At 38.5% G+C, this 23,425-nt stretch overlaps 4 protein-coding genes across 5 annotated transcripts; 1 reads left to right on the forward strand and 3 right to left on the reverse strand.

Moving 5' to 3' along the window:
- The first annotated feature begins 1,288 nt into the window (after window positions 1-1,288).
- On the forward strand, window positions 1,289-4,179 carry LOC145695719 (sperm axonemal maintenance protein CFAP97D1-like). The gene is made up of 8 exons (XM_081772731.1): window positions 1,289-1,459; window positions 1,845-1,931; window positions 2,302-2,378; window positions 2,879-2,926; window positions 2,973-3,160; window positions 3,201-3,282; window positions 3,324-3,388; window positions 3,990-4,179. The coding sequence occupies exons 2-8, from the start codon at window positions 1,854-1,856 to the stop codon at window positions 4,067-4,069; spliced, it is 618 nt and encodes a 205-aa protein (XP_081628857.1). The 5' UTR covers window positions 1,289-1,459; window positions 1,845-1,853; the 3' UTR covers window positions 4,070-4,179.
- A 16-nt stretch (window positions 4,180-4,195) lies between these two features.
- LOC145695606 (uncharacterized) lies at window positions 4,196-8,657 on the reverse strand. 2 transcript variants are annotated; one of them, XM_081772600.1, is made up of 9 exons: window positions 8,443-8,657; window positions 7,531-7,671; window positions 6,511-6,722; window positions 5,652-5,788; window positions 5,474-5,558; window positions 4,863-5,087; window positions 4,692-4,819; window positions 4,411-4,649; window positions 4,196-4,365 (listed from the first exon to the last, which is right to left on the reverse strand). In XM_081772600.1, exons 1-9 carry the CDS (start codon window positions 8,654-8,656, stop codon window positions 4,208-4,210), a joined length of 1,539 nt encoding a protein of 512 aa, XP_081628726.1. In that variant the 5' UTR covers window position 8,657; the 3' UTR covers window positions 4,196-4,207. The 2 variants fall into 2 exon arrangements, with proteins under 2 accessions (XP_081628726.1, XP_081628734.1); XM_081772608.1 differs by lacking the exon at window positions 8,443-8,657 and adding an exon at window positions 7,880-7,979.
- A 798-nt stretch (window positions 8,658-9,455) lies between these two features.
- On the reverse strand, window positions 9,456-11,219 carry LOC145704496 (uncharacterized). The gene is made up of 8 exons (XM_081781952.1): window positions 11,110-11,219; window positions 10,408-10,595; window positions 10,287-10,366; window positions 10,226-10,245; window positions 10,026-10,091; window positions 9,901-9,987; window positions 9,634-9,850; window positions 9,456-9,591 (listed from the first exon to the last, which is right to left on the reverse strand). Exons 1-8 carry the CDS (start codon window positions 11,159-11,161, stop codon window positions 9,468-9,470), a joined length of 834 nt encoding a protein of 277 aa, XP_081638078.1. The 5' UTR covers window positions 11,162-11,219; the 3' UTR covers window positions 9,456-9,467.
- Window positions 11,220-13,240: 2,021 nt separating this feature from the next.
- On the reverse strand, window positions 13,241-14,626 carry LOC145695655 (uncharacterized). Its single transcript, XM_081772659.1, has 5 exons — window positions 14,409-14,626; window positions 14,097-14,322; window positions 13,905-14,018; window positions 13,568-13,864; window positions 13,241-13,523 (listed from the first exon to the last, which is right to left on the reverse strand). Exons 1-5 carry the CDS (start codon window positions 14,580-14,582, stop codon window positions 13,351-13,353), a joined length of 984 nt encoding a protein of 327 aa, XP_081628785.1. The 5' UTR covers window positions 14,583-14,626; the 3' UTR covers window positions 13,241-13,350.
- Window positions 14,627-23,425: the final 8,799 nt, after the last annotated feature.

Here is a 23,425-nt window from a genome sequence, read left to right on the forward strand (position 1 = left end):
GTTTAATTTTTCTCGAATTTTCCATAAGACTCACGTAACCCGTTTTTCCAACATCTGACGAATCAGAGCGCCGACCAAGAAAATGTGTGGTAACTGGCCTCACTAGCCTAACTCAGGCCCGCTTGAGATAGGCACTCTGATTCGCCACAGCGCTCTGATGGAAATGGGGTTCTCCGCTTTGTGTTGGTGCTAAAAACTCGCAGTGGCCAAGTACAGGCAGGTGTCAAGCTGTGCAAATAGGATGCAACGGGCACACCAACACGCGCAGCCTGCTGCGATGTCCTGCAGAGACTGGTCCTAGCACCAATTTCGAGCAACGCTCGGTGTGAGATGGCTTCAAAATCAGCAAGCTTAGCCGAGGATAAGCTCAAAAGTGAATTTGTAAAATAATAAAAAATTGGAATTTCATAAAACTTTGTAGAGTAATTTTTTGTAGATTTTAATTCTGAGACCGAAAATATATTTATCTGACCATAGGCTTTGGTCCATAGGCTATGGAACATAGCTCACCTAGCCTGCCCTTGACAAGAAAGTTCGGGTACCAATTGGTATTGTCTGCTCAAAATATAGTCCAGAAATAGTCTCAAAATGTGCTAAGGCAAAAAGAGCAGATTATAGATAGCGATTCCGATTCTTATATTTTTCGATTCTCATAACTTTATTATGACCAAGGGAATCTAGATTTTTTTATGAAGATGATTTTGGGCTTGATAATCGAAATCTCCGTAATAGGGCGAGATTTCATAAAAATTCAATTTTTATTCTTCTATATCTTCATTTTTAACCGGCTGAGCTTGATCCGAGTTTGCAGATCAGTTCCCCTTGTTTGTGTTAACTTTTGCTCAATCCATCTCACACCGAGCCTTGCTCAGTGTTGGTGCTAGGAGCAGTCTCTGCGGGACTTCGCAGTGGGTGGCACATGTCGGTGAACTCCTTGCATCCTATTTGCACAGCTTGACACCTTGCCCGTACCTGGCCACTGTGAGTTTTTAGCACCAACACAAAGCGGAGTGAGCCATGGAAATTCCGCTATCAAACACCCCATCAGTAGTAGCTAAAAGAGACGAAATTCATCCTCTCTTTTTTTCTAAAAAACGGTCTCTTTCGAATAATAGAGCCTTAATTTTAGCAATTTTATGAAACAATCTTGACCAAAAGAATTTTCTTGAGAATCTTTGAAGATTCAAATCGGAATCAGCTGTATACTGAATAGTTCGAATAAAAAGGCGCTGCATTGTGATTATTTTGTCGTTTTGATTGTGTCTTCAGCACTTTGCATTGTCTCCGGCTGGCGTCGTTATAGAAACTTCCTAAGGGCGACACCTCAATTCAGAGTGCTCCTCCCGAAGCCACGTTCCACGGTCATTAGAAGATACGAAAATACACACAACTTCGACTCAGACTGTAATCATCCACCTGAGAGATCCTGCGCGAAAAAAACGAAGAGGTTCAATTCCAGGTTTGCCAAAAAGTCATATTTCATATTCATGAGCTAATAGCTATCCATTTGTTAACTTATTCGAATAAACTGTCAAACAGACTGTTTTTGATCAACTTGACTGAACCATTTTCTAAAAGTTGAATTAGAACCATTATCTTGGGGAAAATAAGGGGGAGGGGTCATGAACCGACAAAAGTTTCGACAAATTTTGTGTGGAAATTTCAACCAATAAGAAGCCTTAATTTGACCATTCGGCCAATCAGCAGCCGAGTAGCCGCCCACGCAATATTTGTCGAATTTTTTTTGTTGGTTTCCGACGCTACCCCGAAATAAGGAGGTGTCGATAAATTTCAAATTCGATAAGGGTATCATCATTTTTTGGATATTTCCATCACAATTTTAGGAATAAAGCATGGCAGTGGCACAGCGACATAAATCATTTCCACTCATCACTCCGACAAACAACCGTTATTTGGCTTTCAAGTGGGACAGGAAAGAGTTCATTCTAAATGTCTGGAGTCGAGACTTTCACAACCTTGTTTCTCAAGTTTATTTTAGTTGATCAAGGTTCAAATTCAATTTTTGACATGTTATTTTTGGCGCTGACGGCTGCCGCATAATCTCGTTTTCGACCAAGTTTTCAAACAAAATGATAATTTGATGTAGTAGACCCTTCTAGAAGCCATTCATTTTAACGCAAAAATCTGAGGGAAAAATGCATTATGGAAAAATCCTTATCGCTCCCATTTTCTATCACTCGGCAAATAAGATTGATTGACAAACTTTGACGCTCCGTATCAAAAGTACATAAAGAAATGCTTAGAAAAGAACAGGAAATATTTGATATTGACTCTGTTGAAAGCCACAAATACGATGTCCACAGGAATAGAATCGCCAATATTCGATCGACTGTCGATACCAGACCGCCAGTAACTGCAAGGAAATGCTTGAAATTAATTCATTTATGAGTTTAATCGGGTTCACGTAACAGTAAGGGTATCACCGATTAAGAGGGCAACCTCCCTTATTTTGGGGACACTGACTATGTCGCCAAATGTCGCCGAATATTGCTGAATGTCGCCAAATGTCGCTAAATGTGGCCGAATGTCGCCGTATATAGCCGAAGATCCCTGAATGTCGCTCAATGTATCCAAATACCGCCGAATGTCGCTGATTAACGCCAAATATCGCCGAATATCGCCGAATATCGCCGAATGTCGCTGAATGTTTCCGAATGTCGCTGATTTTCGCCGGATGTCGCCTAATGTCGCTAAATAATGCCGAATGTCGCTGAATACCGCCGAATGTCGCCGGATGTTGCTGAATGTCCCTGAATACCGCCGAATGTCGCCGGATGTTGCTGAATGTCCCTGAATGTCGCGGAATGTCGCAGTACACAGTCAGTGTCCCCCTTTTTTTATCTTTTTGAGCATCTTAAAGAACTATTCCTCCAACAGCTCCTTCTCGAAAAAGTCGAATTTCTCGGTGAGATTTTTTTCTTCTAAGTTGCAATAACAAACTTGGATTTTAGCGAGCGAAATTCTCAGATCGAGAACGAAAACGTCAAACTTCTGAAGAAAATGGTGCGCATCAACGAGACAGGAGGACGCGTGGACAATCGCAATCAGAATCAGTTCTCACGGAGCTTGAACTCGTGGAAACGCAAACAGGAACTTGATAGAATCGAAAGAGAAAATATCTCTATTCTCAAAAGAATCGGTACTTTTCTCTTCCAACCGCTTATCTTCATTTTTTTTAGCCTTACGGGAGCCAGAATACGATCAACGATTGTTCGAAGAAGATTGGCTTGTTCATGACCAACTTTCTGCAGCTGTAGCGAGGTAAGCAGTGAGATACCCTTATTTCGCTTAAAATCGTTCAGGTACCCGAGAAGATGGTGGGAGTTCCCGAAAAAATCTGCACCTGATCTTGATCGTCCAAACACAGGTGCAAAACTGCTTATTTAACAAATCAACGTAGAAATTCCAAAATAAGGAAGTCACTTCCTTATTATTATTTTTAGAAAGAAAATTAAAAAAGCTTCCACAAATAGTAAGAGGTTTCGTTTTTGGGTGAACGGTGATGGGATCAGAAAAATAATCATCAAGTAGGAATCCTTGACTGCATTTGTTTTTACAGTAGCTTGGGAGAGTAGACAGGCCATGACGTAATCAAAAAATATAACGTCGAGGAAAACGATATTTCGGCGACTGTATGATTGATACTTTGAAAACCTGACATATTGGAAACAATCAGCAAAGTTCAAATTTTTGTATCTCCTAACTTTCGAGTCGAAAGTATTGCGCAAGAGGCTCAACTCATGACGGACTTTTATGACCTCCGGAAGCTTATGTATGTAAGTCAAGATGCGGGCACTTGACCACATCAAGTTTTAAGAAGATAAGGATGTTTTTCTTTTTGCTCGTGAAAGCTCATTTCTGCTCGCCAACGCCCCCTCCTTTCGTTGCGCAAGGTTTTGCAACCGTTTTTCTCCATTCTAGAGAGTTCTTCTGTAGAAGCACGGTAAAGCTGACAGAATTTCTTTCAGGAAGCCATACATACATGCGTCGACGAAGAAGCCAGTCAACTTCCAGCTCCCGTCCGAACACATCCGCCAAATCCCGTTGAGCAAACTCCACAGTTCGTCACCAGTCAACTTTTCAATCGCACTCCTTATATACTGTACATTTAGTCATCTCCGAAACCATAGCTTCAAATACAAGTATATCGTTTTCAAATCAAAAACTGCCTCATCAAATTTATTTATTAAACTTTGATAGAAATAGAACTTCCATAGCGATCAGAGAAAATTGATGATTTGGGTCGCTGGGCTGTGGGCATATATTTTTTCATTCGATTTTGTCGCTCAAGCTGGTCTTTTTTCAAACGAGCGGTTCTTTCCAATTCGACTCGGCGGATTCGATCTGAAATTTTAATGAATAAGGGAGTCATCCTCTTAAATGAAAAACCTTTTTCGTATTCGGTGATAGGAATCGCGCTCTTGGAACTTTTTCTTCCGACGACATTATTGACCGCATTGTAGTTTTCGTACTGTTTCAGGATCAGCGGCTTTTCCGGCATTCGTTCGCAATTGAAAGCGCTTTTGGTTCGCCAACGAACAGATGTCGTTTTTGGTCGCTTGACCATTGGTGGTCGCCGACTGGAGAGACTCGACGATGTTCTGTAGGACGTCTGGGTCGTATGGCATCTAAGATCTTGGTTGTTTTTTTCAGAGAGCTGTTAAACTAACCTGATGATAGGATCGACTGCTGTTTTGTCAGAAATCGTCGATCGAGTAGATTTCGCCGACGTTTTTCTGCTGATTGCCAATTCTGATGCTTGCGATTCCGTCAAAGAAACTACAGAAGAAACGGCGGACTGAACAAAAGTCTAGAAAACGACCCACTTTCCCGCCAAAAACCTGAACTCTGGACGCGACAGGAGTTGGTTCATTTTTGTCTTCTTCCTTGATTTCAATTTTGGGCGGCTGCTCAGAAATGGCGGTATCGGTAGCATCGGAATGGCCCTCATTATCATGATCTTCTACGTCAAATATATCGACTTCTACGTCATCATCGTTGTTGACAGTGACTTTGTCGACGTCGAAGATTGCTTTTGACAGCTTCATAGTTTCTTCATGCAGCCTCTAGAATTGTGTCTTGAATATCAATTTTTTTGTCAAATTATCAATTACACGATGTACGCGATATTCTTCGTTCTATGGTTTGATTTTCTGTTATCAAATGAAAGTACTCAAAAAAAAGATTAATTTTGAAAAAAAAATCTTTTTCTTATTGCTAGGCATTTTTAGAGCTCTTTTTGACTTGTTAAATATTGATCTAGAAAAAACAGGCGCCGAATGAAAAGAAACCCGCGCTTCCTCCATGGAGACAGAAGTACGTCACTATTGACAATTGGACTTCCGTATCGTTGATAAGAATATTAAGCGATGTACTTTACGGGTCAATCAAATCCATCAAGAGTCCAATTTTTAAAAAGCCCTTGTCCTTCTCTGCCCTCATTTTTTTTTACCTGGTAGGAGAGCTCTGGGTAACTAGCAGTCGCCAAAAGGGTTGAAACTGGCGGTCGATTTTCGTTGCCAAAATAACTCGATTCTCTGAAATCCAAGGTCGAAAATGAACAATCGATTCGATAATGACGTATCCAAATGGACATTAAACAAATGTCAAGGAAATTTGGCGACCTTCACCTTTGAGAAAGATTTTGATAGAAGTCCATGGGAGGATTGTTGTTTCGCCAGCCGCCGGAAAGTTGACGAGTTGCTTTCTTGAAATCGGTGACCATTTCTTTTGTGATTTGTCGGGTATCAATGTGGATCAGTTTCGGCTTAAAAATATTTTTAGTTGGGGGATTCAAGTATTGGGAAAATTTTTAAGGGCCTCACCTCCGGTTTCACGAATTTTTCTCAATCGGAGGTCAAATAACGAAAAAAAAATCGACTTTTTATGATTAAAAAAATTAGTCAGGGTTAGGGTTAAGGTAAAGAAAAGGAAATTATTTTATATGGTAGGAACCGACCGAATTTCGACAAATTTTGCGTGGAAAAATTTTCAACCAATCAGAAACCTCGATTCGGCCAATCGCCCTTACCAGCCAATCAGCAGCCTAGAAGCTGCCTACGCGAAATTTGTCGAAATTTTTTGACGGTCCCTGAAGTCTCACTAATTTTTTTGGATAATCCTTGATTCTAGAGCCTAGAACTAAGGATTAGGGTTTAGGTTGGATTTTGATAAATTGACCCAAACTGGTTCAAGTTTTGCTGCGACGGACTGGCGCCTGTGCTCAGAAATGGGTTAAATTTCCACCGAAAATCCTTTTCTCAAGAATATTTTACAATTTTAACCCTAGAAACTAATCTCGCTCCAGTTCTTTTCGGGGCATCTTGGATCATTCCCTGCTGGAAACTTTTAACACCCCGGGCTCGCAAAACCATATCTCGGAAAACATTTGATTTGGCATTTTTCTCTTTCAAATTTTTAAAAGACATTTTTTTTTCTCGATGCGGGAAATTCAAGAGGGGGCGTCGACGTGAAGAAAAAAGAACTAACCTCGTTACTTTGTCCATTCTTTTGTTGCTCCTTCCATCGCTTATACCTCGCACTTTCTCTTCTATATCTCACCTGGCCCACTGGCCTGAGCCGATCTTTGTCCAAAGTTTCATTGTAGATTTTTATCTGATCGTCGAAATTTTTCTTTAGGTCCAGGACGAATTCTTGCTTTCGCTGGGCAATTTCGCGCTCTTTTTCCCGCTTCTCGTAATCTAATTTTTTGATGAGTTTTTTCGTCCTTTCGCGCGAGAACATTTTTTGATAATTTATAGATTTGGATGAATGACAGGCCTAGAGCGATTTCGGAAGCAAGAGCATAAGTAAATAACCAGCTCAATTTGCGGCGGCAAGAATAATCAGAAAATGTCACGATTCCTAGATAGCCCTCTGTTTACTTCTCAATTCTATTTCAACAAACGTTTTGTGGTGATTTTTAAGGACCCCCCGTCAGCTTTTTGTTTCGAAAGACGGAAATTTTTAAAAATACCATATTTTTGGTTCTTAATGGGTCCTCAGGTTAAACTTGCTTCAAATTCTTGTTAAGAGGACTTTTTGACCAAGAAAAATCAATATTTTTGCCAAAATTAGGGCAGATTCGTCAATTTTCGGCGAAAAGTCCAATTTTCAATTGAGATTTTGGGGTTGAAGGAGTCGAGATAGACCCCTAAAAAATAAAGCCTCAAAATCGTTTTTTGACCCGTTGAATCCATTTGCGGGGTCAGAATTTTAAAATTCCGAAATTTGATTTTCGAAAAAAGCTGACGGGGAGGTCCTTTAACCATATGAAAACCATAAAAATCATTTAAATCGAATGAGACTGCAATTTATAAAAATAAGCAATTTGAGAAATTTTATCAATTTAAACAATTTGTTTCGGACTTTGAACTTCTTTCGTCAATATTGCTGCCTTTAGATTTGAAATCCGCCCCCTCGATAAACCCCGGGTAGAGCTCATGGCAGCTCAGGATATGATCGAGGTACCCCTAATTAGATCTTATGATCATATTTTTTCTTAGTTACCTAATCGAAGATTCGTCTTCTCAATTGTCAATTTGTCCTCTTCCTTGATTCTTGCCTCCCTCTTTGTCGCATAAATTTCTCGCTCAATTATGTTGTTTCGCTTTTGAAAAATCTTCTTTTCCGAATCAACCGCCGAAGCTCCTAATTTTGGTGAGTAAAATTCGATCATTTAGCGAAGAAGAGAAAACTGAAAACAGTTACAGTCAGATTTTGCGGGCGGAAATACTTAAGTCCGGAGTTATCGCTTTATGGAGAAGGTGAGTCAATATGAAGATGGAAATGAAGACATCTTACTGACGCCAAGCTACTGTAAGAAGCAAAAAAGCCGTTCGAAATCATGAAAAATTACCAATATCATCTGCAAACCCCATTTTCTCTCTTCAAAAATCGAGTGAAAAAGTTAGTTTCTCAATACAAAATTTACTCTGGCTCAAGAATCAAGAATGGCCAGCTGAAATCTCAAGGAGCGGCTTTTCTTTGTCCCGGGGAAGGTGCGTATTCACCCAGCTCATCCAGACCGGATTATTCCACGACAGAAGGATTTCCGCTAGAATTAAAGAACGCTTTTCAGATTTGACTCAAAAGAGTCATGAATCTGCCGCAAAAATAGATTCTTTTCTCTTTCCTCCTATGGCCTTACCTTAGTCAGATTCTAAAGAGCCTAAATCAAAAGCCGCGTAGCGGCTTTTTCAATATTTTAGCCGCGGAGCAGCTTCGTAAAATAACCCTTTCAATCTGTTTACAAATTTTTGCAAAGCGATTTTTTTGCGGCTTTTTTTAAAGCCGACTTTACCGCCTTCGCGGCTTCCAAATCAGGCTCATCAGAGCCTGACTCAGGTTTTTTACACAGATTGCGGAGCCGGGACCCTTTTGAAAGAGCTTTCGGACCCCTTTATCGTCTTAATTTCTTACTGATTTGAGTCGTCGTCTGAGCCTTCAACTTCATCTTCGAGGGGTTGAAAATCTCTTTGGCCGTTTGTTGCAGCATTCTCAAATACTTTCGTCTTCTTGCTCTGTACTCGTTGGATTTTTGGTAAGCTGGAATAATTTTATTAACTGATGATGGCATTTTCTTTGCGGAACGGTCTGTTTGACTAGGAACCACAAATTTCACACTGATAGTCATTCTTTTTTTGCTTCTGAAAAAATCAAATTTATTTTCTCTTCAAAAATATTAAAAAAAAATCAGCAAAAATTTTCTTTGATAAGCGAAAATCTTGCAAGTTTTTGATTTTTCATGCTTTGAAAAACAAAAAGAACTAAAAACTAATTGGCGATAAGGAGACAGAAGTCAAGGTGCGGACACTTCAACTTGTCCATATTTTCAAATAGCGTATTCAAACAACTAAGCTCAGTTTATTCTGCAAAAAGCTTCCTTTTCACCAACAGCGTTTTTTCTCAGGCCCATTCTGACAAGTTATAAAAACATATTCTTTGCGAATTTCTAGTTATTATAATAACAATTCAAGTTTTCTAGATGCAAAGACCATATGATACAATTCATCCCTCTATTTATATATTTTCTTTTACTTTTAACGTCATCCGCAAGCACTGAGCCAGTCCGGTGCCCTCTTCTTTATCGAGTAAGAACCATGAAAGAATGACAATTTCTTCTTGTGGGGCTTTTTGATTGACTCTTCATTATCATAGGATTGCTCTCTGCTGCTGGGAAGACGAAGTTGAATTCAACTTTTTTTAGTGCTCGGAGTGTGTTGATGTTGCCAAAGACAGTCCTACAATCATCATCTTTTGTTAATCACATCTAAAAGATCAGGGGAAGATACACTAGCTGTGGCTGAAAAATGGCGAAATCGATGTTGACACCCTTAATCAAGCCATTAAAAAAAAGATAGTTGCCATTTGCCAAATTTTTGAAAAACACAGTCATTTATTGCTTCAGAATATAGTCAAGTAAAAAAAACATCCATCGAAATTGATTAACAGGAGCCGATAGCATTGACAGAACCATCAGAGCAGCACTCTTTAATGCTCGAGTCGTAGATTTTCGACCCCGCGCAGCATTGGTTTCCAGAACCGTCGTTTGCAAACCGCATTGGGAATCTAGAAATGACAAATAATACATGGCCTCTTCGACCCTCTCACCTGTTGGGAAACTCTCCGCAGCACTGTTTGAAATGATTTGGCGATCCGTGATTCGTGTTCATTCTTCCAAGGCACTTGGTTCGGCTATCGAATCCTCCGTAGAACGCATGGTGGGCGGAATTCCATCCATCATCACTGGATGAAGCGGGGTCGAGTCCCATGGCAAGTGCTTTATCGCATTCACAAGTGTTTCGTCGGCAGGAACCTGGTCTGTTTTCTGAAAGTTTAATTTGAAATGATACCCTTATTTTAGCAAGAAAAACTTACGGCATTCAATTTCGGGCTTGCCAGTTACGGAGTCGTAGAATGCTCTGAACTTGTATCCGGTTTCTTCGGGCACACAAGAAGACGACTCTTGGAAAAATGAATCATTGAAAAAATGTGGGTTTTACCTCCTGCATCAGCTTTGACACAGGCGTAACAATCTTTGTGGTGCTTGCAAGTTTTATCGACGTTATCTTCGAGAAGATTGAAAATTTAAAAAACCATAAAAAGATTTAATTTTTTGCTCTTTTGTATTTTCAGGAATATAAAACGCTGATTTTCTAAAGATAACAAAAGATTCCGCAGCGACCGCACTATAGGCTATAGCCTATAGGAATTTGTGAACTACTAAATTTGATATCAAAATATATTCAATCTGTCCTTGAGGCTTTCCACTTCCCTGTCTAAGCGGGTAGTCACCCATCTGAAAGCACCAGCAGCCATAAGTCCAGTATCTCGTGATATTGCTCTATAAACACCTCTCATTTACTCGCAAAAGAAACCTTCTACCTGGGAGTCGATAAAGTTGATCATACTCTCCATGTGAGAATATCTTCTGAGCAAATTTGGCGAGAGAACAGATCGCAATTCTGGCTCGTCAAAGATGGAAATTTTCGGGGTTCCTCGGCCGGTTGGACCGCCGGAGACGGGAAATTCGCCCTGGAATCGGGGTACTTTTTCTTCCGCATATCGCGCTCCTATGGAAATTTATCAGTTTTAAGGGGGTCCGGATTGGTTTCGGAGAATATAATATAATATAATATAGAAAACCAATGGGGACACCCTTAAGGAGCCCCCCGTCAGCTGTTTCCTTCGAAAAATTGAAATTTTTAAAAACACCAATTTTTGATTCTTAATGCGTCCCCAAGTTAAACTTGCTTCAAAAACTTGATAAGACGAAGATTCTAACAAGAAAAATCGATATTTTTGCCAATAGTAGGGCAAATTCGTCAATTTTCGGCGAAAAGCCCAATTTTCAATTGCGATTTTGAGGGTCTTAGAGTCGAGATAGACCCAAAATAAGCAGGGTCAAAATCGTTTTTTGACCCGTAGAATCCATTTCCGGGGTCAAAATTCAAAATTCCGAAATTTTATTTTTCAAAAAAAGCTGACGGGGGGTGGTCCTTAAGGGGGTCCCCATTGGTATCGAAATATAATATGATATAATATAAACGGATTGGGACACCCTTAATGATATCTCTTTTTCTTTACCTCGTCCAGCAGCGACGACACCCAGAAGAAGGGTTTTAGTGGTCAAAATCATTCAGTGATTTCTATTTTAAAAAAAGGGGGAAGAAGAAAAAGTGAAAGCTTCTGAAAAGTGTTTCCTTGTTTTTAAATGGCTGTTACTTTAGCCGTGCGCTAATCTGGCTGGATTGAAGCAAAAACCGGTCCTTCTGAAAATGGGTTACGATTTCAAAGGAGCTTTTGTGAGAAGTAAAAGAGGAACGGACCGACTACAAGTGATATTCTTTTAAAAAAGGGTTTAGATTTTATGGGACGAGATTTTGAAAGAAGCTTCTGAAGTTATTTCTTCTCTGTTACCTTCGTAAATAAAAATGAACGATAAAACAGCTCTATTTTCCTACAATTTCCTACAGACTTGCCATATAAATTGCTTCGGTTAGCTTATAAGCTTAGTTAAGTTTATAACAAAACTCATTTTCTTGCTTTTTTTCTCAAAAAATCAGGATGACAGAGGAAGTGAGAGAAGAAGAGAACGTTTCAAAAGGGGTATTTTTGATAAAATCGGTACAATTAGCAAAATAATTAAGATTTTGGCGAAGTTTCGGACGATCATCATCTCTCAATGGGTTCTACTAACAGGTTATTATTTATTTTGAAGATTATTATAAAATATAAATTATTATTGAAGAGAGGTTCGATTTTCCGTAAATTCGATTTTCCGTAAATTCGATTTTCCGTAAATTCGATTTTCCGTAAATTCGATTTTCCGTAAATTCGATTTTCCGTAAATTCGATTTTCCGTAAATTCGATTTTCCGTAAATTCGATTTTCCGTATATTCGATTTTCCGTGAGTTACGGAAATTATTGAAAAGCATATTTTAAGCTTCCATTCCTTTGACGATAACCAGCGTCTGCATCACAAGTGAAAGCAAATAATCTGTTGAAAGGAGAGATATTGAAATATTTTCTTATCCCTATAAGAATAAAATTCATTTTTTATCTTTTACAGAACGACTCGGTGGCCATCCTATTATTCTTAGATGCATTATGCATCTCGTGAGCTTTGGTTTTATAAATAGCAAAAATTAAATCTCTTTTTGTTCCTTTCAAAACCAAAAAGAAGTAATATGGACTCTTACTCTTTCCGCCGCTATCTTACGAAAAATACCTGCTCATCACGAACAGAACTTGATGATCTTCGTTTACCGGATGATCTCCCTGCAGAACATGATTTTAGACAAGAAAACGAATCAGAAAGAAGGCGAAAAGAGAAAAAATGTCCAGCGATGTCGGTCAAGGATCGGATTATTTTTTAAAGAGTTATTTATCAAAGACGTTTTTAACCCCGATTTTATCCGTAACGAGTTACACACGGCTCTTATGATTCTTGCGGGTGGTCGTGTAACGCAACGTGCAAGTCGAAACGACATCAGAAAGGAAGCAGAGGCCATCTTGATCAGAGATTTCCGAGTCAGTAGAAAATTTTTCTCCACTGATATCGGATCAAGGGTGGTTGCTTAATAAGCTTTATTCCTTTCAATTTTTCTTTGAGTTCTGCGCGTATTATTTATTATAAAAAGCCAAATATGCGATCTCGATGAGAGATGCAACCAATTCAAAGATTTGCAGTCCGTGCTAAAAATTATCGAAAAATTACTTGACATGGCTTACCTTCAGATGTTATTGAATCTAATCTCCATTCTAATTGGAATGATCTCTTCGGGTTTCGGAACATGTATTTTCATGGCTAAACCTGAAGTCCCGCTGGCAAAGAAAAAACTTCTCTTCAACATTCATGTAATAATCAAAATTGAATTTCTGTTGGCTGAATTTTTTATTTAGACAACTATTTTCATCGTCGTGAGTGTTGGAAGCCTTTTATTCGACGTTGTTACTTTTGGTCGGAAAATGGCAATTTATATTCCATTTGGAGGTGAAGCCGATCTTTTATCAAAGATTCAGCCCGAGAGATATTTTGCAATTCGAAGTCTCCTGCTTTCTTTAAACTTAGCTTCTATCATTCTTGCTGCTTGGGCCCTTTCAATACAGGTTTGATAGGCGCTCTTATTTGTTGATCGCTAAAGTAATTTACAGTATGGTTGCAAGAAGAAGACCTCAGTCAACAGCTCAGAAGAAAATCCATAATTATTTTCTATAAATAAATGAGTTTATTAATTCGATAACCAGTAAAAACAGTATCAAATCTCGTACGATGGACAGATATATTTTCGAGCTCATTCTCGAATATCGCTTCTTCATTTGCTCTAGATGGCGCGAACAAGTTTTCCTTTTCGGACCTTAAATTTTGTCGTCTCGACGAAAGAAGACTTGTTGGATTTTTTGAGAATTCGTTCAGCTTCGATGGATCGGAGAGGGTTGGAGTTGATGCAGGTTGCGTGGAAGTGGTCGAGTTCTTCGTCCCAGAAATAGGCATGGACTGAGATAAAGGGGTAAGGGTGAGGGTTGCTTAAGATTGCTTACCTTGAGGATGAATGGACATCTGATCGCAGTAAAAGAAGAAATCCCCATTCTCCAACATGGCACTTCCTCTGAGCGTATTTGGCGTGCCGATTTCGTCGCTTCTGATCAAGTAAATCATCTCCCCGGATGGTCGTGATCCGACTTGGAAGGTGCTTGGTCCCCAAAATTGGCAAGTTCCGTGGGTGATGCTCATCTGAAGGCCGACAGTCCAGGAGTTTGTGCTTGTCAACGATTCTGGAACGCGGACTTGGTAGAGGAAACCAACTTGGCCGTTTTTGTTCCAGAGGTCGAGGCGCGCTAGAAAAGGGGTGAATTAGGGGGAGAAGGGTTGAAATACCGAGAGTGTTGGAATAGCAAGTGGGGCTTGGGCATCGTTTTTCAGATCCGTCGTACCAGAACTTTGGGATCGTGCCGCTGTAGAAGTCTTTTGAGCAAGTCGAGACATCAGGGTCTTTTTCGGATTGAAAAATTTCATGAAAAATTGTGATTTAGGATTTTTTCTCTTATTAGTAAAAATATAAATCCGTTCCTGGAGTGCTGTTAGGAGTAGTCGAAGAAGTTGTCGAGATGGTTTCATCGCAGTGGCATTTGAAGGAAGAGATCTTGTCGAGAACGAGTTTGCCGAGGGTGATGTCGAGACGGTTATGATCGTAGCTGGTGAAGTTGGCGAGATGTTGTTCGAATCGGTTGCGGTTGAAAGTCTCGAGCTGGCAGGTCTGGTAGACTTCCAAGTGCTTGATGTTGTTGTTGTATTGCTAGAAAAAAGGATAGGAGGAGGATAAATTGCAGTTAACATTGGTTTACCATGGTTAACCGCCGTTTGAAACCAAGAAACCCTTACCTTGTATTTATCTGATCGTCTCATATTGTCAACCTCTTCGCCGCTATAAATGACAATTGCAGATCCATCGACATCATCACCACTGTTCGAAACAGTCGCACAAGGAGGACCGAGCTCTACGTCCGCTCGAACTCCACTCGAAGCAAGAAGCGTCAAAAAATTTGCAAATTTCATTTTTTTTTGTTTTTTTTCTGGTATTCAGAAAAAAATGGAGAAAGAAAAAGTTCTTGTTTGAAAAATCTTGAGTGCGACCTGGTTTTATACTTTGATAATCGAAGACAGCTGGGGTCATCAAAAAGCTGTACGACCTCGGACTCTCGTGGCGACCGTAATTATGAAAGAGAACTTTACGCAGAATACGTAAGCCAGGCGATAATGGAAATTCCTTACGTGTGAGTCAAAAATTTCTGAAGTGGACTTCGAACTTTGAAAAATATATTTCAAGGAATTTTTCAGAACTAAATTGAGTAAAGATTTTTTCCATTAAGGAGGTCGAATAATTTTTTTTTATTAAAAAGTAAACTGCTTAAAAGTATTGTCGGATTTTATTTTTACATCAAATCACATGAACTTTCAATTTTATCATCTGAATCAGATTTTGATGGATTTATAAGGGTGATGGAGTAAGCTTGCGGAAGAAGGTACCAAGTTTCTGTTTTCATGTGTTGATAGTGTTCATTGACGAGAGCATTGAACATGTTATCTTCGTTGTAGACATAATCGTTAAATTTTTTTAAACAGGCAATCATCATTTCTTCTGATACGTAATAGGGATTCGTCAACGGAATTTTAAGTTGAGCCGAAGGAATGTTAATCAAACTGTTTGAGATGATGAAGTTTCTGTTTTCGACTCGATCGAGAACCATTTGGTGAAAATCGACCTCGCCCGTAGGATGTAGAAAAGCGCCTGTTACTGTGAGAGGTCGTTCGAATACAAAATTGGTGTGGAGATGAACTTAAAAATATTTAGATCATAGTAAAATAAAGTTAAGAATTATACTTTGTTTGTAGGAGAAAACTGGTTTCGAGTATTCATAAAAATAATTTTTGTTTGAAGTGTTTATGATGTCCCATCCACTTTTCATAAGATACGTCTCGAATTTAAGTCTTTTAAGAAGTGTCTCAATATCGTTGCATTGGAAGTCTTGTTCACGTTTATTGGGATTAAGATTAAATCCAGCCATGCTTCGAGGATAAATTATCATTGTCAAAATAGCCAAAAGCTTCTCCAGAGAAAAACAATCATCCAATTTATCAGCTGGAATGTTTAGATCATTCTTTATTGCCCATCTTAAGATCACACTGACGGATATCGGAACGCAAAGATCGGTTTCCTTCTGATTCAAAACTCTTCTGGTGACATTTTTGAAATCGAAATTAAGATGTCTCGACAACTGCTGTTCTTCTCGACAACGATTGTTCTTTCAAAGAAATGATCTTCGGTATGTGACATAACATGGCAACTATGTTCTTTTTTGTAGAATATTATTGTCTAACTTCATAAGCTTTTCCAAACAATTTGAGTCTTTTAAGGACCCCCGTCAACTTTTTCGAAAATCAAATTTTAATATTTAAAAATTTTGACCCCGGAAATGGATTTAACGGGTCAAAAAATAATTCTGTCGAAAAATTTGATTTTTCTTGGTCCGAAATTCCTCTTATCGAGTTTGTGAAGCAATTCTAGCTTGAGGACGCTTTGAGAACAAAAAATTTGGTGTTCTTAAAAATTTCCATTTTTCAAACGAAGAAGGTGGGAAGTCGATGAAATTACTCAGATAAATCTCGAATGAATCACAAATTGTTTATCCTTATCATACAGCCGTATTTGTCATTTAACCAATCAGGCCTTCGGCACTCTGGCGAATAATTTCGGGTTACCTTAACATTTTAAAAAGTATTTGAATGAAATATGTAATAAGTACAATTATTTTCCTCTTTGACATTTTAGGTCCCAAATTTTCATGAAAATGGCCACAAAAATGGGCAAGAGTCTTCAAAAAAATATTCCGCCGTAAAGGCTTAAATTTTTTTCTTCGATAAATGTCTCTTTTGAAAATGGCAAATTTAATCATCGGGCTGTTAATGTGTGGGCTGCTAGGTTTTAGAAAAAAATTGTAGGGACAAATGACGAGATCGAGCGTCAAAGTCGACCTGACTAAGTGTTTTTAGCTATTTTAAGTCGACATTTTCCGATTTTTGGTCATTTTTGGCATTTTTTTGAAGATGATTTGATTCCAATGTGATTTTTACGCTAGAAATAGATTGTTCGAGAAAAATATTATTTTATTTCATAGACTAACTGTAAGTTAACGCCGAAAATTAATAATCATTACTTAATTCTTGACCACCACCCCCTTAAGATGAAGAAAATGTCCACAAAATTTAGGTCCACAAAAGAGGAAAAACAATATCTAGTATATTATTTGTGTCAGTTACTTTTATAATCTCCGAATGTATTTTTCGTTTATCGGATTTAGTAATAGGTTTGTAAAGAAGGCTCCATGCTGTTTTCCAATCGCAAAATAGGAAAACATATATGCTGCTTATATGACCGTTTGGATCAGTTTCACTTCCCAAAAGTTTCTCTGACGATCGAGAAATAATTTGAGGACTATTACAAAATCCAGGGGTTCCCGCGACTAAAAAATAATCTTGACAAATAAACGGGAAATCAAAGACCTTACATAAGTACTCCTCTGATCTATATTTGCTTCCTCTTCTTGCGTATCCCATCTCAAAATAACTTTCCCTTATAGTTCTGATTTCAACAAGTCCGAAGTCAATCCATTTTGGTTCATTTTTGAAAAGAAGTATATTTTCTAGTTTTTCGTCATAATGAAGCAATCCAGTCCGATAAAGATAAATATGTCCATTTGCAACGCCGTTTGCAATTTCGATCCTCTCCATTATTGATAAATCTTCATTTTTTAGCCTGGACCTTAGATCAGAATCGCATTTTTCCATGATTGTTATCCATCCAACACAATCATCATTTGAGTAAATTTCGACGTTAGAAAAATTTTTTATGACATTTTTATGATAAGGAATAACTTTTTCTTTATCCTTTTTCTTAGGAATATAAAGATCAGGCAAATCGTCTTTAAAGGATTGATCATCGTAAGCGTTATTTTATACTTATAAATTCTCTAAACAATATAAGTACGTTAATAAAACTTGACTCGTTTGAGAAACATCAGGTGCTGCTTATCGATTCAATAGATAAGCTCGCGAGGTAGAAAGATTATTCCGAGTTGAAAAGCAAAGTCGCAGCATTAGAAGAAGAGAGAATGAAATAATTATTGCAAATGATTATTCTGATAATTTTTCTAGTTTACAAGAAAGTATTTCCGATAAGATATCAAACCCACTCAAAACTTGTTGATTCAAAAGGACCATCTTTAAAAGGATAAGGCTTCTCTGCCTCTTTCGCAATTTTGTAATCTATGTAAATTTGAAGACTAAATCGCATGAATTATTTACCTTTTGATAGATATGTGCGAAAAGAAAGCGTCTTATCTTTCTTTGAGAAGAGAGTTGTATCAAAAGTTTGAATTCGAATCGCAACCTCAAAGCGGGAGTTACTGAATAGCGCCGCCTTTTCAGCAGTTATGAAAGATTTTCGGCGTTACAATGAAGATTTTCTGTTTTTTATCAAAACTCATATTTAAGTTTATACATATACAGTAGAGAGTAGTTAATTGTCAAGAGTCGTAGTCTAAATTATCTTCAGATTTTGGCATAGATGAACACTTTATAAAGCACGTGACAGGCAAGAGGCCTTATCGCGCGCATTTTTCTGGAAGAAAACTCATGAGTTTGGCGTGGCCAAACTCACACCCTTGATCCGAATAATTTGTTTTGGTATGAATGTGTTTTACGAGACCCGGTTTGTACCGGACCGGGCAGTGCAGGGCTGCGCAAGGCGGCGATATTAAGTACCCCACTCAAGACCATCGATCTCCTGTTGAATAATAAGAGCTTCCCCACCAGCCGATATGATTTTATCTTCCAATGCGTGATCCAATTCCCAATCTCCACTTTCTTCATTCAACTGACTACGTTGAATTTTTTTCCCTTCAAGATAACGGTTTTTCATGAGTATATTTTTTTGAAACGGTGTGGCTCTCCATTCGAAAGATCTCCTTCTATATTGCTCAGTTTCTCTCGCTGAAACTTTTCCTATTCCATCTTTGAACGTAACCTCTTCCCATAGAGCGAGAGTGTCATCGTCAAAAGTCATTCTTTCAACTGACAAAATCAATCTGTCCATATCATTTCTGCTCGTCGACCTTTTGATTTTCTCTAGAAAAGGATGAAGCCATCTCTCAATATTCTCCTTTGTCAATTCTTTTGGATGATTTTCGATAGAATATGGGTCGTAATCTTCACCGAAGAAATTTTTGAAATAACTCATTTTTTAAAAACTCATCTATGAATCTCTAACGAAATCTTTGATGCTTTGCGCCGCTTCCTGAATTCAAAAGTCTTGAAAGATGACAATTCAAATATAAGCATAATGAGTTTATGGCGTTTACAAACTTAATAGTCAACATATTCTCGACATGAAAAATGATTTTAAGTGTTTGTCAAGCCGAATTGAAATTTTACAAAATAGAGCATCTGTATATATTCGCATGTTTTATATATAATTGAAAACAGCAAGTCCGAAGAAACAGCTCATCTCGCCCAGGTGTGGCTTCTTCTTTGAAAAATTTATTGTTTCCTGTGAGCCATTTTGTTGAAATCCCTTTCGGTGCAAAATTGACCTTTTTATCTCGGAATTATCGTCCTTATCCTCGCTTCCCACATTTTTTCAGCACATTTCAAGACGATTTTCAGCAAGAAAAAAAGTTGATTTATGCTTGTTTTATTGATGATTATAAGTTGTAAATTATGATGCCAGCAGAGAAATGATCAAAGAGCACGAGTGATTAAGCGATTTATTATCTTAGCTCGTTTCTTTCATTCGACTTACATATTGAGAGAGAGAGGGAAAATGAGAAGCTGCTTCCGGACCGGAAAAAGGAGAAAGTAAGTGATGTTTTTCTTAGTTTGGTAAGCTGCCTTTTTGACGATGATTTTTCGTAATATGAGGCTTTTTTGAAAAAGGAAAAAGTACATGTAAGCAGGGGTACTCCTGCGGAGAGTGACTGTTTGCTGATAAGAGTTTTTCGCTTGCCTTTTGGCATTGACCATGGCAAGATTAACAACTCAAGAGTCTTTTCCATATGGTTCTGAGTGGGTCGCTGCCAACTTGCACGAATAGCGGAATTAATAAGCCAATAGAGAATTTCAGAAAATCAGAAATATTCAATAAGGTAGGCCCTTTCCTGGCAGACATGGACTTTTTGGTTTCGGTTTGGTTTTCAACATTGAACAGAAAAATTAAAATCGCGACTTCAAAAGTGTTAAATATATTATGGTTGCCTGTTGTCTTCTGAGGTTTACAAGCGTTTTACCCTTGAAAAATACAGTATTGCGAATTTTCGTTTTCTTATCAGTTAATATCAGTTTTCTAAGGATTTTCGAAAAAATTTTACTTCAATTATCGATAAAAAAATTATTTCATAATTTAACTTATATATTTTTCAACAAAAAAATTTTAATCAGCTAATTGCTGGAAAAATCAATAATTCATTTAAATTGAAGATATTCTTTATTTTATTCATTCAAAATTCAATTATGATAATTGAGGTTGATAGGCATTGATATATTTTGAAAATGGAAATCATAGAAGAGAGAAAAATCGTGCCCAAATCGACCCTCTTCTTCCTCCCCACCTATTCCAGCGGGAAGTTTGAAAAGCTTCTCAAGTGAGCGAGCAAAGTGCAAATGCATCTCTTTAAATCATCGTCGTGTCCAACGTTGATGACGCTGCTCAGCGTGAGACGATGATAGGCCACAGCCCAAAGCGTTTTTCTTAATCCCCGAAGCCAGTTCAAAAGGTGCCAAGGCCACTTTTATTTCCAATCACCTGCCTCGAGATATCATGTACTTTTATCAGCGACAAGATTTTTGATCAGCGAAAAAGAGAGAGAATAAAAATAAAAAGAAGCAAATATGACAAGTAGACCGACTTCCGCTAAAACAGGAAAAAGGGGATAACGCTTTAATTTCAATAAGCAAGGAAAAATGCTTGTCCTTTTTTCAAAAATAATATTTTCAAAAATTTGTCGACAAAATTTTTTGTCGCAAAAACTTCAAGAAATTTGTCGACAAATTTGTCGCAAAGATTTTGAAAAAATGTCGACAAATTTTTTGTCGCGAAATATTTCAAAATTTGTGGGCAAATTTTGTCTTAAAGACCTTTAATAATTTTTTCTTTGAATTGCCAATTATTCGATTCCCTTTGATAAGGCGGCCGGCCTCGCCCAAGCAGCGGAAAACACAAGTACTCTGATGGGCGCCGGGACTCAGCCGAGTTCAACCTCGAGCGGCAGAGCGCCTCGCCCGTCGTTCGCTTTCACCAGATTCAAGACACTCGCAGAAAGCTCTCTAAGCCACTCGGGTCTAAAAATAGCCGCTCTATCAGATTCTAGCTTTAATTTCTATTTTTGACCTGTTGAAAGGATAAGAAATCAACCACTTTCTCAAGCAACATTTTCGACATTGTCTTGAGCAACACCAAGCAGCCTGATCAAAAGACAATTGAGTACTTTCAGAATAGACCTAGTCTTGGATTTTGAACTCCTTTTTCAATTTTAAGGGTGTCCATTCGGAAATTTGGCTTGCAATTTCGCTTTCCATTATAGTTAGGGTTAAGTTTTATAAATTATGGATTGAATTTTTTCTTTGGCTAAAAGTCGATTGTTCGGGCGCCTTGTTTTTAGAAAAAATTTCAAGTGAAAATGACCAAATCGAGCGTCAAAGTCGACCTGTAATCGCGTTATAACTAATAATAACTTATTAGGTATTTTTAGTGGTCATTTTCCGATTTTTGGTCATTTTTGGTCTTATTTTTAAGCCGATTTGCTTCGAACATGATTTTGGCTCTAGAAATAAATTGTTCGAGAAAAAAATATGTTATTTCATCGACTCACTGTAAGTCAACGCCAAGAATTGCAAATCATTTTATAATACTCGACCACCATCCCCTTAAAAATCAAAATCAACAAATAATTCTAGATATTATCGTTTCACTTAAAACTCGCCGTAGAAACAAGAATTGTGATAAAATCGTTAAAAATAAATAATTTTCAATATTTAATTATCATGATAAAAATATGTCACTCCTACCTTTATCGTATTCCGACTCATAGCATAAGTAAATATATTTTCGAGGAGATAAAACCGATAAAATAAGGGTGACCATTTTGTTCAAAGTGTTCAAGAATTTTTAATATCAGCAAACTTCATTTACTGTCAAAAATACTCTCTCTTCTATGATTTCAAAATCCATTTCCTCAGAACCGCGGATTCCCGACCGACATCCGCCAGTCGCCACTCCTCAGTCGGATCTGATGCGAGCATTAGGAATGATTAAAAAGAAAAACTATCAAACTCGAATATATTGTCTTCAAACAGGAGACTGTCAGTGAGGCAATAATTTCTCCCTTTTGTCGGGAGAAGAAAGAAATAACGCGCCTCGTTTACGAATTAGCACATTTTGAAACTTCAATCAGAGTCAAATCAGAACTCAAAAATTGGCAAAAAATAATCTAAAAAAGCGGGAAACCAAAATACAGCTCTTATTTTGAATGCAAACGGGCCATGGTCGAGCGCTCGGTTCTGAGCCCCACTCCGCGGCCGGGCTCGTCGATGAGCATCGCCAATTTGGCGAAATCGTCCATTTCGAGCGCGGATCAATATTACCGAAATTCTATTCAGTCGAACAGCTCTGGAATCAGCTCCACCAACGCGCAAGTTTATCATCAAGGAAATAATAAGAATACGAATATGCGATGCTGGCCTTTCAATAAAGACGTCAAGGAGCGGTCAAGACTTATAATAAGGTGAAGACATAAGGTGGTAGGTATCAAGAATCACAATTTGGCTACAGCTTTTTTGAAAATTTTTCGTAGTGACACCCTTATTTTTCTTCGGCAACTATAAATTTAGACCTTTGTTATCAAGTACTGAATCTAAGAATCTAAACATAAAACAGATCGGATGTTTTAACTGTTCTTAATCTGCTGACATTTGACATTTGGATCTTGAAATTTTGTCGTTTCCTGGCCAGCTCGTCCGCGCTGAGCACACAGCGAGGCGTCGAATGCCCCGTTATAAAATTTCAAGAGCAGCCAATTTCAATAATCTCAGACGGCGCCCGATATTGCCATTTTACAAATCGTTGGAATCGATCTCCGTCGTATCCGGGTCAAATTTTCTCCTTTTCAGAAGAATTTAGTTCAAAAAATGATGAACGCTGGAAAAAGAGCGACTAGAATTGAGAGAATATGAAATCTTTGAGAAGAGCTAGTGGGTCGGTTTTTGATTTACTAAGAAGAGAAAGAAGAAGGATTGGATTTGAATTTACATTCGCTATTTTGGCCCCCAGCTGGGGTCGGGTTTTGGGGGTTAGAGTTGGGTTGGGTTGGGTTGGGTTGGGTTGGGTTGGGTTGGGTTGGGTTGGGTTGGGTTGGGTTGGGTTGGGTTGGGTTGGGTTGGGTTGGGTTGGGTTGGGTTGGGTTGGGTTGGGTTGGGTTGGGTTGGGTTGGGTTGGGTTGGGTTGGGTTGGGTTGGGTTGGGTTGGGTTGGGTTGGGTTGGGTTGGGTTGGGTTGGGTTAGAGTTGTTGGGTTGGGTTGGATTGGGTTGGGTTGGGTTGGGTTGGGTTGGGTTGGGTTGGGTTGGGTTGGGTTGGGTTGGGTTGGATTGGGTTGGGTTGGGTTGAGTTGGGTTGGGTTGGGTTGGGTTGGGTTGGGTTGGGTTGGGTTGAGTTGGGTTGGGTTGGGTTGGGTTGGGTTGGGTTGGTTGGGTTTGGTTGGGTTGGGTCGCGTTGGGTTGGGTTGGGTTGGGCTTGGTTTGGTTGGGTAAAAGGTAAATTCATCAATAATACAAGATAATCCGCAAAAGAGAA

Source organism: Oikopleura dioica, chromosome 1 (assembly GCF_907165135.1).
Source record: "Oikopleura dioica chromosome 1, OKI2018_I68_1.0, whole genome shotgun sequence".
NCBI lineage: Eukaryota > Metazoa > Chordata > Appendicularia > Copelata > Oikopleuridae > Oikopleura > Oikopleura dioica.

Coding starts and splice junctions, on each gene's coding strand:
- LOC145695719 (XM_081772731.1), top strand. CDS start 1,854: ATGGCAGTGGCACAGCGACATAAATCATTTCCACTCATCACTCCGACA. Junction 2,379..2,878: donor ACCAGACCGCCAGTAACTGC/AAGGAAATGCTT, acceptor TTGAGCATCTTA/AAGAACTATTCCTCCAACAG. Junction 3,161..3,200: donor CTCTATTCTCAAAAGAATCG/GTACTTTTCTCT, acceptor CATTTTTTTTAG/CCTTACGGGAGCCAGAATAC.
- LOC145695655 (XM_081772659.1), bottom strand. CDS start 14,582: ATGAAATTTGCAAATTTTTTGACGCTTCTTGCTTCGAGTGGAGTTCGA. Junction 14,323..14,408: donor GACGATCAGATAAATACAAG/GTAAGGGTTTCT, acceptor CCTTTTTTCTAG/CAATACAACAACAACATCAA. Junction 14,019..14,096: donor TACTCCTAACAGCACTCCAG/GAACGGATTTAT, acceptor AATCCGAAAAAG/ACCCTGATGTCTCGACTTGC.
- LOC145695606 (XM_081772600.1), bottom strand. CDS start 8,656: ATGACTATCAGTGTGAAATTTGTGGTTCCTAGTCAAACAGACCGTTCC. Junction 6,723..7,530: donor GAAGACGAATCTTCGATTAG/GTAACTAAGAAA, acceptor TCAAAAAATTAG/ATTACGAGAAGCGGGAAAAA. Junction 4,366..4,410: donor TATCACCGAATACGAAAAAG/GTTTTTCATTTA, acceptor TTAAAATTTCAG/ATCGAATCCGCCGAGTCGAA.
- LOC145704496 (XM_081781952.1), bottom strand. CDS start 11,161: ATGATTTTGACCACTAAAACCCTTCTTCTGGGTGTCGTCGCTGCTGGA. Junction 10,092..10,225: donor TAGTTCACAAATTCCTATAG/GCTATAGCCTAT, acceptor ATCTTCTCGAAG/ATAACGTCGATAAAACTTGC. Junction 9,988..10,025: donor TGTCAAAGCTGATGCAGGAG/GTAAAACCCACA, acceptor CATTTTTCCAAG/AGTCGTCTTCTTGTGTGCCC.